We start from the raw sequence: 27,044 nt of genomic DNA, 5'->3' as shown, positions 1-27,044 counted from the left end.
TTTTTTTTTTTTTTTTTTCCATGTAACCTTATATCCTCCTGAGGAGCTCAGACTCAGCTGCAGCGCGTGTTCCCTCCCGCCCGCTGAGATTTCAATTTATTCATCAATTAAGCAAATCATTGCCGATTGACACGCGCTGTGTCTGTGTGACTAAGCTGCTCGAATAACAGTTAGCCTCTACTCTGAGCTTTGGCCTTTTTTTTTTATCTTTTTTTTTTTTATACAAGATGTTGCTCGCGTCTTTTTGTGATGAGACTTTAAAGACATCTCCACACCCTGGTTGATAAAATGTGATCTTGGTTGACGTGGAAGGATTTTCATGGACCAATCAGAAGTAGAGTAGATCCTTATCTTTAAGGCAGTGATGTCAGAACTGTTACCAAGTGGATTTAGGTCAATTCAGTTTTCTTGTGCATGAAGAGCAAAAAAAAAAAAAATAATAAATCTGAAAACTTACTTCTACCACTTTATTGTTTACGTCACTGGGTTAGTTATACTGACTTTTTAGCAGACTAGAAAAACTTGAAGTCATTCCCAATATACTCTGCAGAGCTATGATGGAATCAAGTTGAACCGAAGCTCTCAGAACGAATTCAAGAGAAAGTCTGTAACAAATGAGCTTGAGAAATAGTTCTGTCTGAGGCAGAGGGAGCAAGATTGAGCTTATTTCTTCTTCTCTCTTCCCCTCATCAGTTTTTACTCGTTAGAAAACCTTGTTACACTTCCATTCCTCTGTATTTATAGCCTTTATTACCTTTCTGCTAAATTAAGTCCTTGCCATTTGTGTGGAAATGCAGGACGTAGCCGTTTAAGTTTTTCTCTAAATAATGTAGCTCCCTTAAGATTAACTTACTGTGTCTTATTATTTTTAACGTCCCAGAACATCTACTTAAAGTTTGAACCTTTTATTGCCTGTAAATCAGTATTTGCTTTGAAAAATGCTCATGCCTCAGTGACACCAAACGACCTGGGACACAGTCAGAGCTGCACTCTTGATTCAGATTATCAAAGTATGTGAAATAACTCTTCCTTTGCATTCTCTCTGTTCAGGAAAGTACATGCAGATGATGAACATCCTGAAACCGATTGCCTTTGATGTCATCCACTGCGTATCGCAGCTCTTCGACTACTACCTTTATGCTGTATACACCTTCTTTGGACGCAATGACATGGTAAAGTCTTATTGCTCTCATTGCTCATAGTTTTTTATCAATGTTATTTTTTTTTGGTGATTTATATATCAAAATAAGTTCATTCTTGATGTCTATAATCTAGATATGTGTTAGTTTGGTTTAGTGCATCAATAGGGGATGTTTATGTTTGAGCTGTCCCCTTTTGATTAAAGTAACTATGAGAAGTTTCAAAGCTCAGCATTGTAATTTTCAGTTGTAAAAAATAAAAATATTACGTTGTTGCATTCATACAACTTAGTAAAATTTGCATTTGCTGTGTTTATACCTACATCTACACATTTTACAAATAGTTTGTTACATTTTTTTTTTTTATAAAAATGTTTTTTGTCTAATTATTTTTATCCATATCACTTAAAACATCAATAATTGACACGTGCTTGGTATGGATTTTTCCTCATTCTTCTACAGATCAGCAACAAAACATAATATTTACTAAATGCAGCTCAATAAATAAATTGGTGTTTATTTGAAACAAAAACTCTTAGAATTTAATTTTACACAGAGTGACGCGTTTTATTTTCGGAACTAGAATATGACATGAAAGCAATAAAAAGGATTTTAGTGAAGAAATATTATACTAAATGTATATTATCGCTCATCCTTGCGGAGGACTGCTGACTTGCTCTGTTTTAGACATGTTCATCAGGCTGTCAGTGACATCCTTCACAAAGAGGGTAAGTCACAAAGCTGGATGTTCTCAGAGAGCCTTCTTTGAGAATATCAATGGAAAGTTAAGTGGTAGAGGAAATGGAATGTGCAGCAAAGCTGTTTGGGGAATATTCATAAATCACTGACACAGGACACTACTATAACCTTACTTGTGTTAAAACAGTCCTTAAGCAGAGACGATGTATGAAGCAACTTGGACAGCCAGAGAAGAAAACAAGATTATCTGTCTCTTTAATCTTTCTGTAACTACCAGTCCAGTTTTTTTTACCTCAGGTGCGGTGTGAAGTTTCCACAGTTAGTGGTGATTTGGAGAGAGCCTTCCTTTAGGCTTTCTCATAGCCTAATAGAAGACGAAAGAGACCAACCAACACCTGACCCAACAATACATACGAGATGAAGGCCACTGTAAAAGCCTTCTTTAATGTCTAAGCCAGTGGTTCTTAACCCTTTTTGATGTACCGAACCCACCAGTTTCATATGCGCATTCACTGAACCCTTCTGTAGTGATAAATAAAATATGATTTTATTCCCTCAAATTCAAGACATAGGATCAATGATCACTGCAAGATCACTAAGTCTTCTTAAAAGGCAGAGTCTCTGAGAACAGTTCTTCAAAATATAGTCAATGTTTTCAGCAAAGTTGAGCTGACTGTCCAGGAACGACTCAAGGTTTTTAAAATCTGCCACAGTTTCAACAGGTTGGCCATCGAGAGAAACTGGAACCACTTTAAGGTCTTGTTTAGATCATTTAATTAGCTCTACATTCTTAAAAGAATGAAAAATTAATAATAAATAATAAAGACTTTGCGGTATTCTGATTTAGTAATGTAATTATATTAGTTGTGTTACCACCCCCACGCCACTAGAGGCAGTACCAACCCCGAAAAGACGCGACTGAGGAGCAGATTTAGAAGTACACCGAAGGCTACAGAATTTGGTAAAAACGTTGAGTTTTGCTGAAGTAATTAAAGACACAAGTTCAAATCCATGCTGAGAGTGGAGCTCCTCCAATCAGGGCTCCTCCGCAGCTCTGATTGGCTCAGCAATGTAACATGATCCTCTGCAGCAAGTGATGGCAAAGCGGGGCGTCATCACGACTTTGCACAAGTGTGTCTTTACCTCCGCGGCAGAGGCTCCACCGAACCCCTGAGACCGACTCATCGAACCCCTGGGGTTCGATCGAATCCCTGGGGTTCGATCGAATCCCTGGGGTTCGATCGAACCCAGGTTAAGAACCACTGATCTAAGCAGAGCCGCAGGCTAATTGCCACGTTGATTCAACAAATTATGCAAAACTAGCCTCAGCCAATTCTTGAGTGCATATTTTGTGCAGTACATGAACATACTTTTACAGTAGACTAACATTTTTGTATAAAATATTTTCTTCCTCTATTGTCCATTGTATTTTTTTAATTCTCTGAGAAACTTATAATTTTTATCAGTTAAAATGTTTATGTAGTCAAAAACTAAACAGAAGAAATCCTTAATTAATTACCCTGATTATGGAAGAAATTGTATTTTATGTTTCATGTTTTCGAATAAAGATTTTTAATTAACTTATTTAATAGGATCCCTTTCTAATGCTGCAGTAAAACAGAGATCCTATTTCTTCTGTGCATCCATCCCCTGCTTAAATCCAAAAATTGCCTGATTTAAATTTTGTAAACTGTACCTGGCCATGAGAGTTAGATAGGACTCTCTATGGATTTCCACTTTTTTTTTTTTATTACAACAGCAACATAAAATTTAAATATGTGACAGATAAAGAGTAGAAATCAGTCTAAAAGCAGAAGAAAAAATACAATTGGCTAATTTATCTTTAAGACACAAAATGACACAACTGTTTTTAAAACCAAATAAGGATTGCCTCAAACTTCTTTTCTACATATATACATATGTGTTGTAGTATGAGTAGTCTGCTTAAACGTATATATTTACACTGTATTTTTTTGTGTATATTTGAGCTTTTTTTTTCCTGTTATGTTTTGCTTTTGTAAATTTTTAAACAGTATAGTATCAAATTTTATATAATACCTCTAGAGATTCTTTATGCTTATTGGATGATCTCCAGTAACTCACTGAGTAACAACTCCTCCTGTGTTTCCTTTTTGACGTTTATTTCAGTATACGTTTCAGCCGAGCAATAGGTTTAACTGTAGCGAGTCCAGTTCTTCACTGAATGTAAGAAGCTTTGTCGGTTTTACTGTTCTTCACGAAGAACGGAAGAAGGCAAAAATTTGTGTCTTTATTGCCCTCAGGGAAGTGGTAATGATAACGGTGAAATGACTTCTGTCCTTTCCAAATGGGAAAGATAAAGATAAAGTATTCGCCCTGGGGGCTTTTTTTGAGTCTGATTGTTGGCATGTTGCTGTGTGTGTGTGTGTGTGAGACAGTTTGCTAAGGGAATCTCAGAAAAGGTTTGAAGATAGACTTGTCGTTGACCCACTTTTTTCACCCGTGTTATGTGTCCATGTAATGTATGTGCATTTGCATTTTACCAGGGGTTTAATGAAACCTCCAGCTCATAAAACGAGGCAGTACATCATATTGGGTTCACAAGACTTAAGCAGTATTATTGGAAAGTATAAAAATAGCCATGTTTTTGTTTCGCAGATAATGGTTTCGTGAATTATGCACTGCATTTTGAACAATTTGACGTTAATGTAGAATTTCCCAGTCCATGCATGAATTATCCATATGGTTAATTAAAGTGATCCAGATTCTTTAAAAATAAATCACATTTCTCTAGAACACAAATTTTATGATTTTTCAATCCATCTATTTATACATGCAACCCTTTCCTGAGTGACGCCCTCCAGGGATCTTAAACTACATTTAAACACTTTTTTTCTCAGTATGAAACTATCCACTCGAGCTTGATTTATTCAGAATCCAAAGTGGAGATAATAATCCACTTTATCATCTCCACTTTGATTTTGTGTGGGCAACAAAACCAATTAATTATTTTCCAAATCAATGCTGATTGGACAACCTGTGACTTGATTAGGTCCCCTGACCAGTTGTGTCTCACCAGAATGGCAGTATTGTTCAAATATGCTGGAATGTAATGAGATGTGTCCTGCTCAAATCTAAATGATATGAATTATCTGGTTGGACAAGAAAAAAATGTATTATGTTTACATACACTTCAGTTTTTTACAGTACTGTCACCTTTTAAATCTTGTACTTCAATTTGAGTACAAATGTTACTACGATGCACTATATTATTCTGAAATATTTTATTGTTAAAAAACAGCTATTCATATGGGCAGGAAAATTTTAAAAAATGAAGTATTGGATAAAATGATGAATAGGTGCCCTGGTTAATTACTTGTAATGCTGCTTATTACTAAATCAGTATTGAAGTATTCCAATATCAAATCAAATTGAATCATGACCCAAATAAATGTACTTGAATTGAATTGGGAGGATTTTAGCAATACCCAGCCCTGGTCCAGATTTATAAAAAGCTATCAAATATCCTCTTAGTGCAGCACCAGTACAACCCCTTGAAGTGAAAATCAACTTTAGCCTCCTTAGCATCTAAAGGTTAGCTAGCTGCAGTATTCTCACAGCACTTACAAAGTGTTTTTATATGTATAGGTTTCCATAACTTTAACTCATAATATACATTTACTTGACAAGAGAAAATCACACACTGACAAGTATAACTATCCTTTGCTATGGCTGACTTCATTTTGACAAAAAATCTTCTCCCGGTAATACCCCAAGTGTTACCTGATCTCTTTATGGCATCCCTTCTAATTTCAGCTGTTTTGCATTACTTGGATGTATAATGTTTCAGTTCAGCGTCATATTGTGAACCTGCCTATTTCCATTAATGGATCTCACCATAACACACACACACACGCACACACACACACACACACACACACACACACACACACAGTAAATGTTAATGTTCTTATGAATTTTTAAAGAGCTCGTGGAAATTTACCCCGCACATTTGCCGCTGCCACGACCCACACTTTTGCTCTCTTTTACGCCGCTGGAATCATGATTGAGCTGCTTGACTTCTCCCTCTTAGAGAGTAATGGTCAGACATTACCATGTAAAAGAGTAAATATCTCCATTATCCGTTTAAACAACCACGCTTTGACACTGTCACACATATGCTAAAGATGCGTGATGTGCTCACAGATTCTTCATCACTGTTAACGGTAATGAGTCAGTCAGCTGCGGGGGTTGAGAGAGGCAGATTTACAAACACATTTTTGGGGGAAAAAAAGTGATTAATGTTTCAATAGTCTGGAAAGTTGCTCCCCGTGAGGATAAATCAGATACGTCTTCTCTGGAAAAAGACAGTAGAGGGTTAGGAAAGACAAAAACGACTTCCATGATAAAGCTGCAAACTGAAAGATGAAGGCAAGAAATATGGGAGCAGAAAAAGTGGAGGTGAAAGACGGTCTACCAAAACACTGGAACAGGAAGAAAGGGAAGAATAGATCATGAAATGCCACACACTTCAGTCGAAAAAAATAGTTTCTCTGAAAAATGAGCTATTATGCATTAAAAAAGGTTCTTTTTTTTCTCTTTCGGTTCGTGGCGCACGCATGATTATCTGTTCTGCACGTCTTGGAAATTGCTCAAATTCCTATGTGTAAAAACTTGGGACTTTATTATTGATTTTACAACCAGAGTGTCATGTAAGCTCCAAACGTGCAGTTTGTCAAATCATCTCGCACTTGAAACCGAGACCGTCTTATTCCTCTCAATCTTCTCTTAACATTGGTTTATGACTGCCCTCCAGCCTCCGGGCCCTACACGATCATTTTAATGTCACTCGATCATGACAAATAATAGTCAAACCTAATTTCAAGGGGGATGCAAAAATGAGTTTTTGGCCATCATGTCATAGTTTTTCTCCCCTGCTGAATAAATCTGCTTTGGGATATCTTCTTACCATCATTGGTGGACCTTTTTAGATGCAGCCAGGTTGGAGGTAGGATTCCAAGATTATATGAGCCGAGGAATAAAAAAGACATCGTTGGTTCGGTGCCACCAAGTGTTGGTGTGGTTAAGATCCTGTCATAACAATGGACATTACGGCTGATTTTGGATGTGGGTGGGGCTTCATCAACATTTTTTGGTGTTTTAAGCTCAATGAAACCTGTGCTAAATTGAACCTTTATTTAGCGTGTTTTCTGTTCAAACCTAATTATTTACTGAGCTGTGAGATACGCAAGCAACATTTAGTCAAACTTTCACAGCAGTCTTTTGATTTAGGAAGCAACAGTATGGCCCGATTCCTCATTAGCAGTTTCCAATTAGTTTCGGCTGAGTTTTGTTGCCTCCTAAATTAAAAGACTGTTTAAATGTGAGGCAGTACTGGTGTGCAATTTATTTCTCTCATTACCTCCATTAATCTGCTTCTGTTTGTTTGGCTTTTTTTTTTTTTTTTCCAGTCTTGTTGCAATATTTCCTCAGTGTTGCTTTTAAAGTTTTTTGTGCTTTTGCTTCTCGTTTTTTTTTTCCCTTTCTGCTGCCTGTTCGACCACATCCATAGCCCGTCCCAAGCCCATCTCTGCCCACCTATAGTGGCAGAGAGGCAGTCCCAGCCAGGGTGGTGGGCCCTGCCTGCTTGGTAAGCATTCCATCCTGACATGTAATGACTAATGTATGCGCTGCGGTAGCTTGTTAACCAGAATGCTAGCTAGCATGTGTTGCTTGAGCCTCCTCGAATGTGTGTGACTTGGTGCCCCCCCCTCCTCTTCCCTCTGACCCAAGCACATCTCAACACCAATTGAGCAAACTTCTGTTGTTGAGTTTGCAGTGCTTTTACCCCTCTCCATACCACTATTTTCTCTGGGCTGTCAATTCTACGATTGTTTGGTTTTGATGTCTGTCTGCCCTTCACAGTCGCTCCTCCATCTTTAGGGATTAGAGTCAGTTTGAGGCAGACGCCGGCAACCCCCTTTGTCTCCGTTGACACGAGAAGAAAGCAGCTATTGCAGTTTGAGTGTGTTCCTGTACAGTGAGGTGTCCTTGCATTGTGCAGACCCTCATCGTGTGTGTGTTTCTGTGTGCCTTCCACAGTATGAGTCATCGGGTCTGGGCCTCATCAGCAGCCGACTGAGAACCACACTGAACCGGATCCAGGAGAGTCTCATTGACATGGTAGGACAGCTCCTGTCTGCTCCACCTCACTTTTTTTTTTTTTCCCTCTGCTCATTGTCTTCCTCCCTCATTCCCTTTTACCAGTGCTTGTTAACTCATCTCCCTTCTGACACTCCATGCTCTCGCCAGCTATATTCTCTATACCTGCACTCGTCTTTCCTCTTTATGCTTCTACCTTTAGATCTTTTCCATCCACTTTATCCATTTTGGCCATTTCTGTACGCGACATTACTGTTACGCCAGTGTCACCACAAAAAAGCATTATAGGTCATCATTATCTGGACATCCATCACCTCGTCCCTTTTACACATGGACATGCTCCCTCTCTTTATTCAGAGGCGGGGGTTGTGTTAGTCCATTAGGACTCTCTGCTTCTGTAATGCTTCATAGAAAAACTTAATCTAAGTGCAGCTGTTAGGCTTACAAAATGTTGTCTTCTCAGATTGATTACGACTACTTCTAGGTGCCATTGCTCACTCAGTCAGCATTCTGAATGTTATATTGGCTAGCATTTTGCTTGTTTAGTTTTAGTTAAATTAGTCAAACTGAGTTAATATTGTGAGTGGCTGCATATTTATTGCATTGTAAACAGCATTAACTTGTGCTGCTATACACATCAGGCAATAAGTGAGTTCTTATTATGGATAAGAGCTTTAGCTGCTAATGCTTCTTTTGTGAAAGTAGGAGGCACAGTGTAATTTTTTGTCATTATCATAGATATTTTGAATAGATGTTTTCCATTAAATGTCTATAGAAATACTATTTTTTATGTCTTAAAGTTACATGTGATATATTATTATTTAAAAAACAAAAATCGTCAAGGGTTAATGTTAACCACTAAGTGTTAACATTAACTGTTAATGGTTAATGTTAACCATTAAGCCCTTAAAAGGCTTAATGGTTAACCTTTAACAACATAAACAGGTGCTTCTCAGTTAATTAGTATATTATTGAAAATATCATCTATGTCAGTACCTTAATTAACTAAGTAAAACATGTTTATAGATCAATAAAACGTAGTCTGATGTTTTCAAGCCCTTCTTTTAATTATTATGATTTTCTGCTTACAGCAAATGAAAACACAACGTTCAAGTTGAGAATACTTCAGAACACTACCAATGGAAAAAGATAGTAGATATGTGGGCTTCTTGAAAAGTATGTTTACTACCCACATATAGGTTGTTGGTTTTAAAAGGTGTCTAGTTTCCGACTCATTGGATACTCGGCGTTTCTCATCCCTAACATATTGGACTGTCTGAATATATCAGCGGACTTGAGGCTTGGCAATTTCTGGTGGTCAACAGCTCTATGAATATCCAGAGACAGTTTGAAGATGGAATCGACCTTTTGAAATAAATTAACTTGCGATCCATAAGTCGTTTCTTGGAGAAAAACAGCACAGAGGCATTTGCCTTAATCAGTCATCTCTCCGTTAAAAGTTATGATTTGTCCGTTGATTAAAGTCAGCACTTGGAAAGCTTTCAATCTCTCCTCTGATGTTGCTTCAGGACAGATTCTCTGACCAGGTCATGTCTGAGTAATGCAGTGAAACTCTTCTGTGTTCGCACTAACGCTGCCAGTTCGGCTCTAACAGCTGCTGAGAGCTTAAGCTACCGCAGCTGCAGGCACCGTCACAAACGGAGCCAATAAAGGCTGGCGTTTGCAGGGAGCTCTGGCCAGGGAAGAGACTCATCAGCTTATAGTGCAGTGAAATTTGTAAGAAACAATTGCAAATGAGTAGTGTAACTTTTTTTTAGTATTATTATTTCCATGGGTTTTCACCTTTGCCTCTTGGTGTTTTTTTTTTTTTTTTTGCCAACTAATCTGCCTTCAGCTTCCATAGCGTTAGAGCTTGGAGGCATGAGCATCTCTTGGGTTGCACACCCGTATTCTATGACGCTCTTGGGTGAGAAGCTGATAAATGATAGCTTTACAGGTAAATGGAAGTTTGTTCCCCCCCCCCTTTTCTTTTTTTTCCTCTTTTTGTTTGCTCCAGCGTGGCATCTTGCAGACTCGATGTGGGGGAGGTCACACAATTTTCAACAAGCAACTCACCGAGGAGCAGACTTCTCAGTGTGGCACAAAATCGTTATTATTTTCCTCTGCAACTCAGTGGAGTAGAACAGAAGAAGCTTCCTTTTTATTTCTTAGAGTTTCCCTCCTCTATCAAAAAAGAAAACCGCAAAATTGCAAACCTCACTTCTACGGCTACAGAAGCATTTCCGTAGCCTTAGAATCAAAAAGTTGATTTGAGTATTAAAAGTCAGTTAACCACATCTAGATATATTTCAGATTTTTGTCTTTTTGTCAAATAAATTTGATGATTATGGCTTACTGAAGATGGAAAAAAGAAAGCTCAATTTTGCTAAAAGAATGAGGTAAAAACATGTATAGAAATGTTCTCCTAATAAAAAGCACGGTCACGTACTGTGCAGTGTTTGAACTCATTACTTGATTGGGGCTCATTTTGCATGAATTACCACATTGTTGCAGTGTGGGATTGAGATGATCAGCCTTTAGCTCCGCTAAGGAATTCCAACTGGCTTTAAGATTCAGCTCATCTGTTTCTCTTCTTTTCCTCCAGAATGTGGGACTGCGATTTCAAATTGAAATGAAAAAAATGTACTTTAAAAAGAAAAGAGGACATAAGACCACTTAGCAACAGTCCACTCATTTTTGCTCCCAGATGTCTGTGGTTCAGAAGTGGCTGATGTGATGAAAGTCCTGGATACATGTGTGTTTGGTGGCTCTTCAAGCACCAACTCCAGCTGCAGTTCATGACTTGTGAATCTTAAACGCTCTTTAAATCACATTTTTATTCCACTGTCCACTATCCTACATTTTTTGACGCACACTTTTTCCTTCCACTTAACTTTCAAATTAAAGGTTTGGATAGAGCTATAAATAGCAATGACACTTGTTGATGACTATCTATTCTCTGCTGGACAGTTATGTGAGCGTTCTTCCCCATGATTGTTAAATCACGAACGAGCCTATAACATAAAATTTCTGGATTTAAAATCGTGTTTTTATTTGGGTTATATTTATAGTGGGATTTGCTGAAAAACTGAATATTTGTTTGTGATTTGCAGTAAGTAGGCCATAATCTTTAAAATAATAATAAAAAGTTGCAATTATATCTGTGTATAAATGACGCTGTTTTAATTCACTTTTTTGGTGACATTCTGATTTATTGAGCTACACCTGCAAACACAGGCATAAATACCAAACCGCATCAGAAGCATCTGGAAATCGTTCTGTCAAAGCATCAGATAATATTTGAATTTCCACAGCTTTTACCCACACATCGTTCAAAGGACGACTTTGCATGATTTATTTCTCTCCATAAATTAGTTTCATTTTGCTGTCCGGCGCTGACTACCTAATAATCAACAGCTGGCATCTTGGCTGCGAAACTTTAAACAGCTTTTTTCTCCTTTAACAAGCAACATGTGCTCTCTCTCTCATCAGGCGGCCATTTACACCTGTGTAATTTTCAGGGTAGATTATGAGCCATTTTCGGATGACAGACAAGCTGAAGCTGACATGCACCCTTCTTTAGAGAATACGGGAACCCTCTGAACTGTTCAACCCATCAAATGGACTCGGATGGATGGACGGACAGATGTAGGGAGAGGAGCGTAATGCACCGAGACATGTTTGAGTTTCTGTGAGAGGGCTCTCTCTGGCGCTAAAACCTAAGTCGCACGGCTGCCAGCACGCATTTCAGATGAGCATTATCATATCACTTTGTGCCTGATTAGGAGCTTTTTGAAATCCTCCTCAGAGGAAGGACACAGTCAGGCTTTGTAACCACACCTGTCCTTTCTCTCTAATACATTAGCAAAATGCTTTTAGCCTGTCTTATTTCACATGCAAAACTGCTGTAACTCCTCTGAATAAAGGATTTGATGCTGAAAAGGCACCTCTTCCAAAAAAAAAAAAACAACATTCCACTTTTTTTTCTTCTTCTTCTCATTCCAAACATAATCTTGCTGTTGTAATTTTCACTCCGCAGTCGTGTATTCACGCAGAAGCTCCTGCACCTGCATACAAATAACTCACCATCACACACTGGAGATTGCGACTAGGTAGACCTCATTTGTAAACACATTATAGAGTTAATTGCGCGCTGCACAGCGGTTGAGCCGCCCGAATCCGTGCGGCTTTGTTTCCCCGGTTCGCCGTTGCGACTCTTTGATTCCAGAGCCGATGTGCTGGTAATGAGTGGGGAGTCCCAGATGAACATGAGTGACATTTCATCTCATCTGGTCTCGGGTACAGAGTAGCTACAGTTTAAACCGGGCTGTCCACAGAAAAAAAAAAAAAAAAAAAAACGAAACATTTCTTAGTTTGCTTGCTCGCTTTCTCCTCTGCCTGCTGTCTTCATAATTACCTTTTCAGAACCTTTTGGTTGTCTGAGTTTGAGATTTAATTTCAAATTGTCTCTCTTTGAACTTTGATTATTTCTTGTAGATTGTTTGGACAACTTTAGGAGGACTGGGAGAAACTTCTGGTGTGTTGTGCTATCTAACAACCGTGCGCTCCACGGTTGTTAGCACTTCTGTTTTTGACTTTGAATTGCTTGAGTATTGTTTTTTTTTTCACTTAGTCAGTCCATTCCACAATTATTTTAAGTTTATCAGTGGGTCTCAGTACTTTTAATTAGCAATCTTTGATACTGTTTCTCTGAATGTTGTGTAACGGCGACCCATTTCTCTTAGCCAATCTTCCAAAAGGGAAAGAGGACCTATGTTCATCCTGCTACCTCAAGATAAATAGCGAAGAAGATGGTAGGGGAGATAAAAACTCTCTCTTGGAGAACTGCAGTAAAAAGGGGCCACCGAGTCTCTGTACGTTAGTTGTTCGCAAGGCAAGCCAGGAGAAGGCTTTTTTTTTTTTTCTTTCGAATCATCACATGTGCAGCTTGCTGAACTCTTCTGGGACTCTAACTTGAAAACGTATCCGTCGGTTAAAGGACAAAACAGAAATGAGAAATGATGCTTTTCCCCATGAAACATGTGCTGAATATGTGGGAGAAAAGTATTGCGTGCCGAATCTAGAGTTCAATGGTGTGTGATCACTAAATATATTATATAGATTTCTATTTTAGTTGTTTTTCCCCTATTCTTATTATCCCCCCGCCCCCAAATTTTGCAATAAGAATTCAGGGCTACTGCCATAAATCATGTATGCATTTTTATCTTTATTTTTTTACTCAAAATTAGCCAATAATTGTGGAAAGCACTGGACCTAAAAGTGTGAAGCCTTGAGATGAAGGGGTCGTCTGTCAGAGGATCAACTTCTTTACTTGCCGAGTTCTGTGATGTTCCTCGAGGACATGTTCTCTGACCACGATGTGTTTGAGGAATGCAGTGAAACCCATCTGTGGTCACACTGACGCTGCCAGAAAGTTCAGCCATGACAGCTTCTGAGAGCTGCTGCAGGCGGCGTCATGAAGAGAGCTGACAAAGGCTCGCGTTCGGAGGGAGCCGGTAACAGAAGTCACCTCGGGTTCACCGACCTTCTACTTCTTTCTCTTTTCTCTCGGATTAGACGTATTCACCGTTTCATTCCTCCCACTTGATTCAGCATCTTTTCCCCCATCTTTTCATTCTCTCTTTCGATCTTATCTTTTGTCTTATCGCTACCTCTTCCACAGCTGTGTGCCCAGTGATTTTATGCCTTTTAACTCTCTTCACAAGCATCTTCTTGTGCTGGTCCAAAATTCGGCGGTGCTTGTGACTGAAAGCACAATGAGGCGTTTATTTCCACGCTTCGCCATCAGGCCAGGACGGAAGATGGGATCATATGGCTTGAGATTGCGTTTAATTTTAGTTTTGCAGTAGCTGAAGTTAAGTCTGATGAGCCGACTGCATGCGTTCGTCTGATTGCTCGTGGGAATGTAGCTTCTCCGTGGAGTTCCGCCCACCCCACCCTTCGCCCAGCTTGGCACTGAAATGGCAGCAACAAGTCTGCTGATTTCTGTGTTGGCATCAGTATTCTGGCAGCTCAGATTCAGGCGGAGATGCACACAAAAAAAGTCACAGTGACAGGCGAGAAAAGGAACACAGATTGATGCAATCTGAACTTCTGCAGACAAATTGGAACGTTGGTTGGAGCGAATTTGAATTCTGTCTGTCCTCTGATAGTGGGGTAGTTGGGGTTTGTTATACTGGGGTGGATGGAGGCAACATACACGCGCACTGCTCATTGAATCCTCTCAAGATTTTTATCTCACATTTTTTTGCATTTATCCAATATGATTAAACTCATTTCCTGAAGAGCCGGCACCATAGTCCGTCTTGGTAATTGACATCTCAATTTAGGAAAGATCCATCTGCTCTCTGGCAAACTATTGGACCCATCTGTGTGATTATGTTGCTGTATTTGTGACTTCGAAATGAGAAATTACATGAGATTGTAGTTATTTTCTTTTTTTTTTCTTCAACAGCAAAAGCTCAGTGGAAAATCTCATTAGCTGGAAATACTCAAATGTTCTTTAAGCACCACATCAATAATTCACAGTGGATTATATGATATTAAACTAGTTAAGTCCTGTTTCAGTAAACCACACCCAAACGATGACACTTCAAGCTTTATTATTATTTGTGAGTTTTCTTTCATTGTATATTGTCTTAAACCAGATACTACCAGTTTCATCTTTCCAAAAAAAAAGTAAAAATAAAAGTTGTTCTTTATCTAGATTTTCTCTGTCAGACATTTGGCTTGACTTCCTGTTTCCTACTTTCACATTTTTCAGTTTTGACTCTCTCACTTGCAGAAGTACACACTTCAGTACCAACAATATCGACAGCCTGCTGTCGGTCCGATGATATTCTAGTGTTTTGGAGACTTCCATTAGCATCTTGCATCCCTTAAACTTCAGAGTAAAGCTGCTTGACGGCCAAATCTGGACGATTGTTTTTATTGCTCTTCTCCTGTAGACTGTTTTCTGTTCTTTGGAAATATTCACGGCAAATTCTTTTGAAACCTCCCTTAAATTTCAAACCAAGTCTTACTTGAAAATATGTGCTGCCTTTGGAAACGTGTCAGTGTGTGTCTTTTATTCCAGTGAGGACCATTTTGGTCAGGAATTACGTGTCATAATTAAGAGCCAAAGTGTCGATGTGTTTTTCCAGTACCTGACGGGAAATCTTCATGCCTCGCGCTTTGTTGTTGACTCAGAGGAGCCGGGACACTTTCTCAGTCAAACTCCTTATCTGTGAGTCTGACCTGGACACAGTTTGTCCCGCTGGGGGATTTAACTCATCTTTCCCTCTTCGCCTTCGATCCTCACACATAACGATGCAACACACTCTGAGGAATCGCGCTTCGGTTTAAAGCGTTTCACGTGTATTCTACATTCTGTTTATTCCCCGCCACGGCTCAATACATGTCATTTTGATTTATCCCTGTTTAGTTGTTTCATCCCATGTGCCTCGAGGGGAAGCTTTTGTCTCGGTGTTTTGGTTGTTTGTCATCCCAGAGAAGGTGAAAGAACCAACAGCAGCGGGAAGAGAAAGTTCCCCGAGATGAGCTAAGAGAGACAGCCGACGTTGCGCAAAATATACGAGGGGTCTAATTCCTCGTGACATTTATCTAATAAGAGGCAAATTTCAAGTATTAGAGTGACAAAGAGTCGTAATAGGAACCACTTGACAGTAATTGCCTTGCAGCCGGTCCATTTGACTTTGGATATAGATTTCTATAGAGCAGATTTGAGCAGTCAGTCATGAAAGACTGATGCACTCGCAGTCAGACAAAACTTTTCAGCTCTCAGGGTGACGCAGTCTTTAAAAGCGGAGTTACGAAATGCTGCGCCGTGCAGGTTCCCCGAATCTGTCAAGTTATCAGTCTTTTTAATATTTTAAAAATATTACCGGGTTCTGCTTTGGAGCATCTAGTGGGATTGAAAGTATTGCTTTATTTATTGTTCTATCTCCTCTAAATGAACCCTGTTTATTTCTCGACTTAAAGCTGAAAACGACAAACCAGAGCCGAGTGTGTTTGTCTTAGTTGTGTGTCGTGTGCTGAGGCTCCAAACATAAGCTGCATTTATAATGCTCCTTGTTTAGGGTTTCTGGAGATGTTTTATGCTTTATAACCATAGGTTTGTTCAATACTTCAATGCATTTTTCTCTGCAATAAAAAAAATAATAAAAAATAGAATGACAAATATCAAATCTGCTCACGTTTTTCTCTGGGCAGCAGCAACATTTTTCTTTGCCTGAAAAGAAATGTTATTCCTGATCAATTCAGAGCTTTGGTGCCACTTCTCCCCCGAGGTGCTCCGTGACAGGAATTACACGTCCCATGCGGTTTTTCTTTAGCTGCAAAGAGATCCCATTAGACCAAACTTACAAAAATATGGTCACACACACACGCAGTCATTTGTCTTAACTTATCTTTATTAAGAATCCTTCCTGAGCTGGATAAATATTCCAGCCCCGTCCCTTTGATCTATCTATGAAAGAAAACTCAAGGGACAGATCATTATCAAGAAATACCCCTGTTTTTTTTTTTTTTTTTTTAATTTAAAATGTTGCTTTTATCTCTTTTAAGATCCTTCCGTGAGTTTTCAGTCACGTTTTCTCTGAATCTTAGTTTCCTAACTTTACAGCTAGGCAAGATCTTAGTATTTGAAGCTTTGGGACTTTTATTAAAGCTGCTGGTCCGCAGGGGGAAATCGCATTTGGCTCAGAATACTGTGGTTCTCAAAGGCAAACATTTAAGCAGCTTGTTGTCTCTCAACTAGTGGATGGCATCAAGTCTCAGAGAATTTAGCAAATATGTTTGTTTTTTTTTCCCCAAAACCTTTGCGGTGATTCCTCTCTATTAGTCAGCTTCAAAGAAAGCGAGTCAGAGCAATAATTGCAGTCAATTGCAGACATTGCCTGAAATTACTATATTGCTGTTGCAGATTTATTCTTATTCATATCCTCGTGTTGGAACAGAAGACCTTAGTAAAACATTTGTTGGGTTTTAATTGATAACAGTATACTTATTTTTTTAAGGGTCGATGAGTTTATTTGGCAAAGGAAGGTAATTTCAGCTCTTCAAGTCTTTAAAAAAAACCAATGGCAGGTACAATTTAGGACTGATCAAAGTCAGAAAATAAATTGTTTTGATGTAAATTGCTGATTATAATGTTACTTCTTTTTTTTTTACTTCATGAAGCTTTGAAGAGGACGTGTTGCTTTTTTGTAGAAAAATTAAGTAAATGGGAATCATGAAATGATTTTAGAAATCTTTTGAAATTTTTGTGCATAAATGACAGGGATTAAGGTCACATTTTGTCTAATAGCCCTTTGTTTTGGTAGTTTTAGAGGTATATGTTTCAGAAGATGTCTAAACAGGGACTGAATCAACTAATTCGGATTATATTCTGTCATTGAATAGCAGCATGTTACCAGTGTCGGTATATTTAGCCTTCTTGTGAATAATTGATCACACACTGAAAAATGTGTGTTTTATATGTTTTTCGATGTCGTTTCCTGTGTAAAGACCATTTTGTGTTATGAGAAATACGAGCCAACGGCAGGTTGCGTGATGAGAGTGGGCTCTGTATCTGACCCTGGTAAAGGTCAGTCACACTTGGAAACTCCATTCAGTTGTTATTTTTAAAAAAGTGTATATAAAGAAAATACTCTATGCATTTTGAAGGTATAAATGAGGAAGGAGACCCAGACAGAGGGCTTGGCTGCAGGCACCTGTGACCTGTGCCAGACGACGTGTTGAGAATTTTGAACCAAACTGTGTGAAAACAGCAACTCTCTGTCAAAGACCCTTAATTCTGTTCACAGGACAGAGTAGCACCTGAAAAACGTTACCGCTTGGTGTCTTCAATGCCAAAACATATTGTAGGTCTTGTGATGGCAATAAAAGAAATGCAAACTTTATAAAAGGGTCAAATATTTATGTTTTGGAGAGATATTATGCAGGGAGGAATCTAAATTAACAAATGCGGCTGGAGGCAAAATGTGAAATAGCTTGGGTTTGTATTGACCATATTGAAATCATACAAGTTGATGGGAGACAAACAGCTTTATTCTTATTGAGTTTTCTCGTCCCATCCTAACATTTTGTAATTTTCATCCCAGTTCTTGGCCAACGTTTTTAGAATTTAATACGCCGCATAACTGAATTGATACAATCACATTAACCTGTCTTTGCTGCTGTTCACCAGCACCACTGCAGATGTTTTAAAGTGGCATATTATTGCACTCGTATTAGTGTTATCTGTAATGAACCGTATTATTTTGATTCGGGTACAAATGCTGTCGTCCAAATTTGGAGCAAACATCCCGGTAAATTTAATAGTTGCTTTTATGTGCTTGTTGTGCAGAGAATACATTTTGCTACCTTCCTCTTTAGACAGTAACACAGGTATAATGAGCCAGTGATTTAATCTGTTTGCCTGCTCAGGCGGCCACCATGCAGTCGACTGCTTAACTGACTTTAGCTTGTTGCTGGGTAGCTGTACGTCTCTCACAGTATTAGCTTAATAGGAAATTTGTCTTGAAGAAAAAGAAAAAAAATCTTCCAGAACAGCAACGTTTTGTTTTTATTAATACTTAGAAACTGTGGAGTACTCATCACTTTTACAAATGTAGAGCATGCTTAGAAAGTCCAGATACTTATCTAGCAACCCTGAAGTATCTAGATTCTTTTTCTTCTACCTTATCTTCCCTTTTAAAGGTAAGATAAAATGTATTTCAGCCAGCTGACTAGCAGTGTGCAGAAATTTAGAGAAACTTAATATAGTCCGGCTTAAAGGCTTTCGGCTGAACTTCCCTTTCAAAATTACAGTTTTTCTTTAGTTTTATCCTTTTATTTGTATTTTTTGTGATAATAAATAAAATATATATATATATTGCATTGGATCCTTTGAAATTAAGATTAATTGAAAATGAAAAACCAACCTGGCAATTATTTTGTATTGTCTTTGAGAAATACAAAAACCGGCGCCAGGAACAACTTGTGAATTAAAACTTTGTTTGTTATACAAGTGTTATTGTTATTTCTTATTCCGAGACAGCACGGCCTCAGTAATACGAGGAAAATAATAAAAAGACCGAAGCTATAAATTTTAGGGGCTCTTCAAGTGGCTCATTAACCAGACAACCACTTCGGAGTGTCAGTGCCAGACAGATAATTAACACACTCAACCTCACAGTGTCTCCTGGCTTTATGGTGTCATGGCACATTCTCCCAAGTACTTTTTTCTCATGTAAAGGGGGCGGGGGTATGTTTTGTCACGTTGAGTTCAGCCTGAGTTATTTCTGACTTACAGATGTACTTCAGGGATGATCTAATGGAGCGTTCTCATTAGATGGCTCGCTCTTTGACAGTTCTGGATATAGGAGACTCGACTTGTGCCTTTCTGCCACGCTGAACCAGCTACAACAGTTGTCTCATCAGGCAGATTTAAACGCTTGCCTCTAGCACGCTTTAAAACGCGTCTAGCATACTTGCTAAAAAAAATAAGTCACAGATATTTACGGCGTTCCTCTAAGGAGACTTGTAAAATTATATTATTCGAATCACAGCTATGCAAATAAGCTCTTAAAGAGGTTTTAACTTTGATTTTGCCAATAAATGTGAGTACTTCTTTTATTGCAGCAGTCAGATTGAGGTGCTTCAAGCTTGACTGATGTCAAGCGTCTTCTGTTTGGAGACAGCGGTGACAGGAGATATTAAATAAATAGTGAATGCACAGATAAAGGCCGAAATAGAAAGCAAGGAGGCAGAGGCAGTTTGTCATAAAACAGCTGTAAAAATGATGCGTTATTGTCATAGAAACAAAGAGCTGCTATCCTCATCATGCTGAAATAACAAGAGGAGGTCTTTCTGCCTAAGTGTGTAAACACACACAGAGAAGTCTAGCTTCTCTGCAAATTTACAGCGTTGGTGGTTTTATAAAAACAAGGAAAATGAGGCACGATTTGCCTTCTTTTTGATGACTTTCAGCAGTTTTCTGTTGAAAACTTCACCAGATAACTTCACCTGATTAAAATGTAATACTTTAAACTGTGTTGTTTTAGTATTGGTGCTACTGAAAATGCCTTTCTAATTCCACTTTAGACACAACAGTTATAAGACCACAGGTCAGCACCTCAGCTCATTCCTTGAATGCCTTCTTTCACACTATTTATTGTGACAAATAAGAAGCTCTTGTGCTTCCCATAGACGCACTGACTCAACTACGACACAATGAAGTTGCCAAATGAAGGATAAAATTGCTTAAAGAACCCCTGTCCCTTAAACGGCAACCTGTGTGCGCCAGCGCAGCGACGAGATGAAGTTTTCTCAAAGTTAAACTTGCTAAACTCCGGTAGTTTGATCTGACTTAACATCCTTCTTTCTAGGAGCCACTTCGTGCAGAGCCAGTCCTACTGCTGCTCAGCCTCCTGTAGTGTCGGCCTCTTTATTTCGCTATTGTGAGCCCATCTCTTCTTTTGGACGACTGGCTTCTAAAGGTTTTTAAGTGCCTGAAAATCTTTACTCCCTTGCTTGTTGATTGAGGAGCTGCAGGATCTCAACATAGGCAGCATTATATGCTATCTTTACTTCTCTCTGCTACTTTTTAAGAGCTTCTTTTTTTTTTCTTTTTTTTTTTTTTGCTGCAGTCACTCTAGCTCTTCATAGAGTAATCATACCTTCCTTTCTTTGTCCGTCCTCCATGAGAACAATACACTATTGCAGAAGTGTGAGATCTGAGCTCTCAATTTGCGAGGCAAGGGACATTTCTAAGAACTTTTCATCTGCAAAAATGAAGCTTATATATACGAGACAGTGAGGAAAAACACTGGAATGTCCCTGTAACTCTGTTGTACTAACACAGCCCACTGTCTCAATTTCCCAGATGCCTTCTTGGGTAATAAAGTTTCACTTTGATTCATTCAATTAGTGTTCAGTAAGATAAGCATCCGGAGATTACTAAACGTGTTTTGATCAAAGTTTCATGTTTAGCTTTTCGCTTTAAAACTGTATTCTTGAGACTGACATTTTATTTGAGGATGACATGTGTTTTTGACTTTGCTAAAGTTATTAGCTCTTATTTTGTGTAAAAAAAAAAAAATCAATAACAAAAGAAGAATTGTACTTTGCCATGACTTTGTAATGCACAGATTTCACCCATATCACAGTGGCTCCTTTTTTTTTCCCCCTGAGTGATCTTGTATTTGTCATGGTTATCGGCATTTCAACTTTATATTAAATATTGATCCATATTTACACAGCTTACTCGTCATTCATAAAATATATAATATATACCATAATTCACAGTTAAGACCAAGTCAGTGCATTTACTACATGTTCTGGCATCAGGAAAAAGAAAACTACTTACTAATGGCTAAAAAGAAAAATTAACTGTTTTTTTTTTTTTTTAAAAGAAACACAAACTCCTGCTTATATCTTTAACAGCTGCAGAACGTAAATCCAACAAAAGGCCACATCCTAATAAGTCAAGATATCTGGAAAGTTCTGTCTCGTCTCCCCCTTTCTCAGCCCTGTGCATGACTTTAAAACAATATATGGAAGAAACTTAATTTATCCAATATGGGATTCTTCTGCGCACACACTTGGCAAAGAAGGAAGCACATGGTGTTGGTTTACTTTTCCCCCCATCAAGCCCATCTGCCATTTTGATTGAGTGTGGTCATAACAGTGAAAACATAATTGCATGTGCAGTTTTATATTTGAGAAAATAAGATTAAAAAAAAAAAAAGAAAAAGAAAAGCACATGGGGCGGAATTGTTGCTTCGAATTTGATTTCTGATAAGTTTGAAGATTCACCAGCTGTGGTTTGTTGCACCGCAACAAAGCCAACGATTGCCGAGGTCGGTGCAGGAAATACGACCGACGAATGAAATGCCCAAAGAAAGTGTACTCTTGGGAAGAATAGATTTGCAAAAGATAAGCGTTTGCCTCAATATTTTAACAAGAAATTAGCTTTAAGTGAATTTCTTCATAGTAAAAACTGTCAGATCTCATTGTGCGTGAGAGATGAATTCATTTGTAAATTAAGCATCTGCTTCAAATATTTTAATAAACAATTTTCTTAAGAATTTGCATACTTTAAAATCCCCAAAAGGATTTAGATCATCTAATTAACTGTGTTTCTACTTTTTATTATGCAGTATTGGCAAGTAATAATACTAGGTAATATTGGATATCAGTGCTCATTTTGTTTTGCATAAAATGTAGTTATTCAATTTGTCCAAAATATTTTTTTCAAAAGAAAAGCTTGTAGATTTTTCCTCCAAGTTGCCAGGTCCTGCTCCATGTCTGAGAGTGTTTATATTGGCGCAGAAATAAAAAAAAAAAAACAATACATATAATCTTAAATGACACAAATGTTTATTTATTTATTTTTTTGCTTTCTCCTTTGTTTACCTTGTTTGTTTTTTCTGAGGACTTGACTGAGGTGTCACTGCAGTCCTTTTATCACTTTTGATCTGGTTATGAAAAAAATTAATAAATTATTGCTGTGCATTACAAAGCCAATAGGAGTGGTTGGTTTTAAGAAGTGATGTCCTTTTCCTTAAAAAAAAAAACAAAAAAAACATGCATGCGGAAAAGAGATGAAACATTTTGAATTACCCTTTGATGTAAAAAAAAAAAAGAAAAGAGAGAAAAACTAGAGATGACTGCTTAGCAGCAGTGGCCACTTACTAGAGAAGAAATGTCCTTTTTGTCTTAAAAGCCGACATTATCGTCGTTAACAATATTTATCCATTTCCAAGGAGCCTTCAGAAACGTTGATAGAAGAACTGCAGTAAGACATGTTTTCTGGGGAAAAGTGGTCTGTTTACCGTCACAAACAGAATAACCATTTCCCAGTCTGTTTCTCTGTTCGAAGCTTCCTCTTTTAGTCCACGAAAAACAACCTCCCTCATAAAGTTGATGCGTTTTCATCTCACTTGTTTTATTGCAGCTTAGTCAATTGTTGTTTGGTAATGGTGATATTAGGCAAGATCGCATAAGTTTGCTTGACTGAATTACAAGATAAAAAAAAAAGCTCCTGAAATGTCTGAACAGGTATAGTGCATGAATTCATGAGCTGATAAATGGACTGTTTGTTGTATTTAAATGTTTGTACAAGTAGACATACTTCTTTTGTCTTTTAGACCCTGATTTACAGTTTGCATATCTCTTGCTTTCTGTTTCCCACATTGTGTGAACAAATGACCCCCAGTTGTTGTTTATTTTCCAGATTGTTGAGTCATTTGCTATTATTCAATAATCTTACTAATGGCCTTTCTGGGTTTACTCCATAACCCCTGCACATATTTTATTTTTATCTTCTTTGTTACAGCTGAAAAGCTTTTGAGAAGTCCTTTCTTAGCGGCGATGGTTCTTTACTGACTCCAGTGACCAAAATGACAGCTTTACAGTCGCATAAAGCAGAAATATGTAGTCGCTTTTTTTATTTATTTTTTTTATTTTTTGTGGAAGTGGGGAGCATTTTTAGAAGGGAGAAATGTTTCTAAAATAAAATTCATTCAGGATGTGATAAACTTGATATAAATAAATCAGTTTTCTCTGTTTACCATGGGCTTATTCTAAGTTTTGCGTAAATAATAAAGTGCTTTAAAATTGTAAAGTTACCAATTATAACTGACAGAGCATGGGGTCGTTACAGTAAAATTAAAAACCTTACATCAGAGAAAAAATATGTAGAACTATTCTCTCCAAGACCAGATAAATGCACAAATGTCAAAAAAAAAAGAAAAAAAAAAAACAACCTTGAGGAACTCAAAGTGAAGAAAGTCGTCTCTCGACCCAAGTAAAAAAAAAAAATAAATCTTATCATTAAAAATGTTAACGTGTTAATCTTGTGAATGACTTTCAGCCAAATGGTGCAGCAGTCATGTTTGGACTAATTGCAGAGAGATAACCTCAAGTTTCTGGAAAGGTTGAAGCGTTCGCACATTAGGAGGCAGCAGCAGGTCTGAGCTATAAATTGTCTCCAGAGCTACATACCGTTAATTTTTTACACAGTATGTATGCTGGACTGTCATGTTAACTTATTCTACTGAATAGTTGGCGCTTTGAGGTTTACGAGCTGTATTTTTATTTTTTTTTAAAAACCGTCCTCCTTGATTTACAACAACATTTCACCCCAAACCCTTAGTGTGTTTTCCACGGTCTAACCTCCACCAAGTGCTTCTTCATGATACCAGTATTTTAACCTTGACCCAAGCAGGCATTTTACTTTTCAAAGGAAATAGTAATTTTTGGAAACGATCACTCCTGACTGATACGGTTCTGAATGGAGGCAACAATCTGAGTTATCCATCCAAGCTTCATTGCCATTTATTTCCCCAAAAAAGAATCCCTTCATCAACTTTGTGTTGTTTAGAGCGAAAACATCAGCATAACCTTGACCCAAATATTAAGTTTATTCCTCATTCTTAGTGAAACAAACTTTGCAATGCCTTAATCTGCCCTGCTACTACTCAGTGATTACATTGTAAAAGTTTTGATAATCTCTTATTTCCAAAGTGTCATTTTGTTTTTACTAACAATCAACTGCTCACTTTTAACATCTTAATAAAATCTATTATGCAACACAATCAACAGACAACAAATCCACTTCTGTTGGCCCACTGGGATTTATTTTTGCTTCAGAAAACAATCTGATGGGACGCTGGAAAAGTCTAGTGAGTTGTGCAAAAAAAAAGAGTTAGCCGATCCCCATAGCTATTCATGGAAAAAAAAAACCATCTCAATGCTAAACATGTTGGAGCAACCGCAGATGTCCCCACCGTTATGTTACGTCCACAGTCCACAAGTATTATTTTCAGTGATCGGGGTTTCCTGAAGCACTTGAAAGCTGGTATAATGGCACGTTTCATCAATCTGATGGCTGAATAACCCAATTAACAGATTGAAAACAATATCTCGAGCTCATTTGTGTATTTACTCAGACATTTAGCGGAAAAATTGCTTTTCGACTTGAAAATGTTTCTTACGCTGTTGATATGCGTTTTGATTCATTGCGATTAATTAATTAGACACTCACCGAGTCCCACCACTATTTTAAACTGATCCGTGATTCACTGCCCAGTCTAGACTTCCTCTACAATCCGTACTTGGGATCGCTTCCGCTGTAAAAGCTTCCCGGGGCGACACAGAAAACGCCCAGTCGTGATTAAATCCAGGCTGAACGGGATCTCCGTATCTAAGTGGGCAAACATGGCTCTTCATTGAAAGCTATTTGTATTTGTTAACTAGCTGCATAATTTATCCCGAGTCTTTCAGAGGCAGTTTCACAGAGTCTTGCGGCAACAACAGTGTTGAATCTCTGTATCCCAGTATGATCCATTACAGCAACAAGACACGCCTTATAGATATATTACGACAATCTGCCTCACTTTATGGCTTCTTTATGCAGATTCAGACTATTATGATTGATGGGAAGGGACTCGGGCTGACTTTTTCTTCTTTCTTTCTTTTGTTTTCTATCTCAGCTGCTTTTTAAATAAAAGAATAAAAAAAAGAAGCTTGTTGGATAAAGAGGGGTTTTGAAAGATATCCAAAAAGGAAGATGCATTTGATCACTTGAAGAATGTTTAGTCAGCAGATTTTTAGATTGAGTTTGTTTAGTTTGGCTGCGTCTTCCACGAGGTTGACTGAATTCAATTTTTTTTTTTTTTTTGCGTGCAAGAAAATTACACATCGCTGGAAGGTTAACTGTAGGCACAAGCTCAGAAGCCCCGTGTTGTCATCGTCCTCACGGTTCCAAGTTTACATTTGTGTGTTGACTCCAGCTGACAAAGTGATTCAGTGTGAGCCCGACTGTGTAAAGTCGTCGTATCGCTCATTGTTTCTTTACTAGATGACAGGCTTGCCGTCAGCTGCACAATGATATCCAAACAGCCTCTGTGTCCCGTTAGAGCCACGTGTCTAAATATTAACAGACTCCAGCAAAGTGTTCATAAACGCGGTTAAGTAGATATAAATAAAGGCTTAAGGAACGCTTTCACGTCGCTTTGCGTTGTGACATTGTTCCTTGTGTCGTATTCCTCGTTGGGTGGTCCTTTAATATTTATTAGACTATGCAGGTTTCTTGGGATATTTTACGATTTCACCCCCCTCACTTTGTTTCTTTTCTTTTCAGGATCCTGTTGGGGAGAATGCAGGAGTCCACGGCCCCCCAGAGGACAGGAAGGAGAAGGTCCCCAGTCCTCACCTGAGCCAGATGGTGATCCTCACAGACAGTGGGACTCTCTATGGGCTGGCACAGAGAGTGGTGGCCACCGAGTCTCTGTAAGCATCATAGCACCTCATGCTGCGGCACAGCATTTCATAAATAAGTCATTGCATTAGCATCTGGTATGTAGTCTGGGCGCTACGATGCAACACGTCGATTATCAAAACTCTCCTTTTGACGTATCGTGCTAATTCACTTTCTCACTTTGATTTAATCTTTATATGAAGCCTGTTCTGTTTCTCTTTGTAGTTGTCTTTCCTTTGACTATTGCAAAATCGTATGCACTACTTAACAGCACCTTTGTTCAAAATTAAACTAAACATCAGTTCAGTTGTTGGACATATAATGACGAAAACAAAAGAGTTGAGCTGCAGAGGTGACAATCCGTCTTAGGTAAAACCTTGCAAAGACGATAATAAGGCATATTTTCATTTTATCTTAACCTGTTACTCCAAATGGCACCAGATGACCTCTCACCCTCTTCATCATAGATCAGGTTTAACTGCAAAAACACCGTTTTCTGGTTGAACAAACGAGGCAGGCGTGAGAAACATCAGAGTGAGGAATGAGATGTGGTAGCCGAACTGAGGAAGCTGGCCGTCTGGGTGTTGTTGAGCCCTCCGGCTGTTGATGCGGTGTCACATTTCTACGAGTGTGATCAGATAATGGCGAACCGTAGCGTGTGCTACTGCTGCCTCTATTTTTTCCTTGCGTCGAGCAAGAGGAAGACACAAGATGTTCCAGGTTAACGTAACATAGTTTTCTCTGCTCTACGATCAGAGCAAAAGTTCACAGAGCTCATTTATGACCTTCTGAGTTAG

At 38.3% G+C, this 27,044-nt stretch overlaps 1 protein-coding gene across 2 annotated transcripts in view; it reads left to right on the top strand.

The window, feature by feature from the left end:
• Positions 1-27,044, top strand: part of vps50 (VPS50 subunit of EARP/GARPII complex) — a 121,052-nt gene that overhangs the window by 82,512 nt on the left and 11,496 nt on the right. Inside the window, exons 21-24 of one of the 2 annotated variants that reach the window (XM_015042936.1) lie at positions 1,051-1,172; positions 7,390-7,467; positions 7,920-8,000; positions 26,131-26,279. In XM_015042936.1, coding sequence (XP_014898422.1) covers positions 1,051-1,172; positions 7,390-7,467; positions 7,920-8,000; positions 26,131-26,279 — 430 coding nt within the window. The remainder of the gene's footprint in view (positions 1-1,050; positions 1,173-7,389; positions 7,468-7,919; positions 8,001-26,130; positions 26,280-27,044) is intronic. The other variant, XM_015042937.1, reaches the window with a different exon arrangement.

This window comes from Poecilia latipinna, unplaced genomic scaffold, assembly GCF_001443285.1.
Source record: "Poecilia latipinna isolate Pla-1442-1.1 unplaced genomic scaffold, P_latipinna-1.0 Scaffold609, whole genome shotgun sequence".
NCBI classification, from domain to species: domain Eukaryota; kingdom Metazoa; phylum Chordata; class Actinopteri; order Cyprinodontiformes; family Poeciliidae; genus Poecilia; species Poecilia latipinna.
Note: the sequence above shows the minus strand (reverse complement) of the source record. Positions and strands in the feature narration are given on the sequence as shown.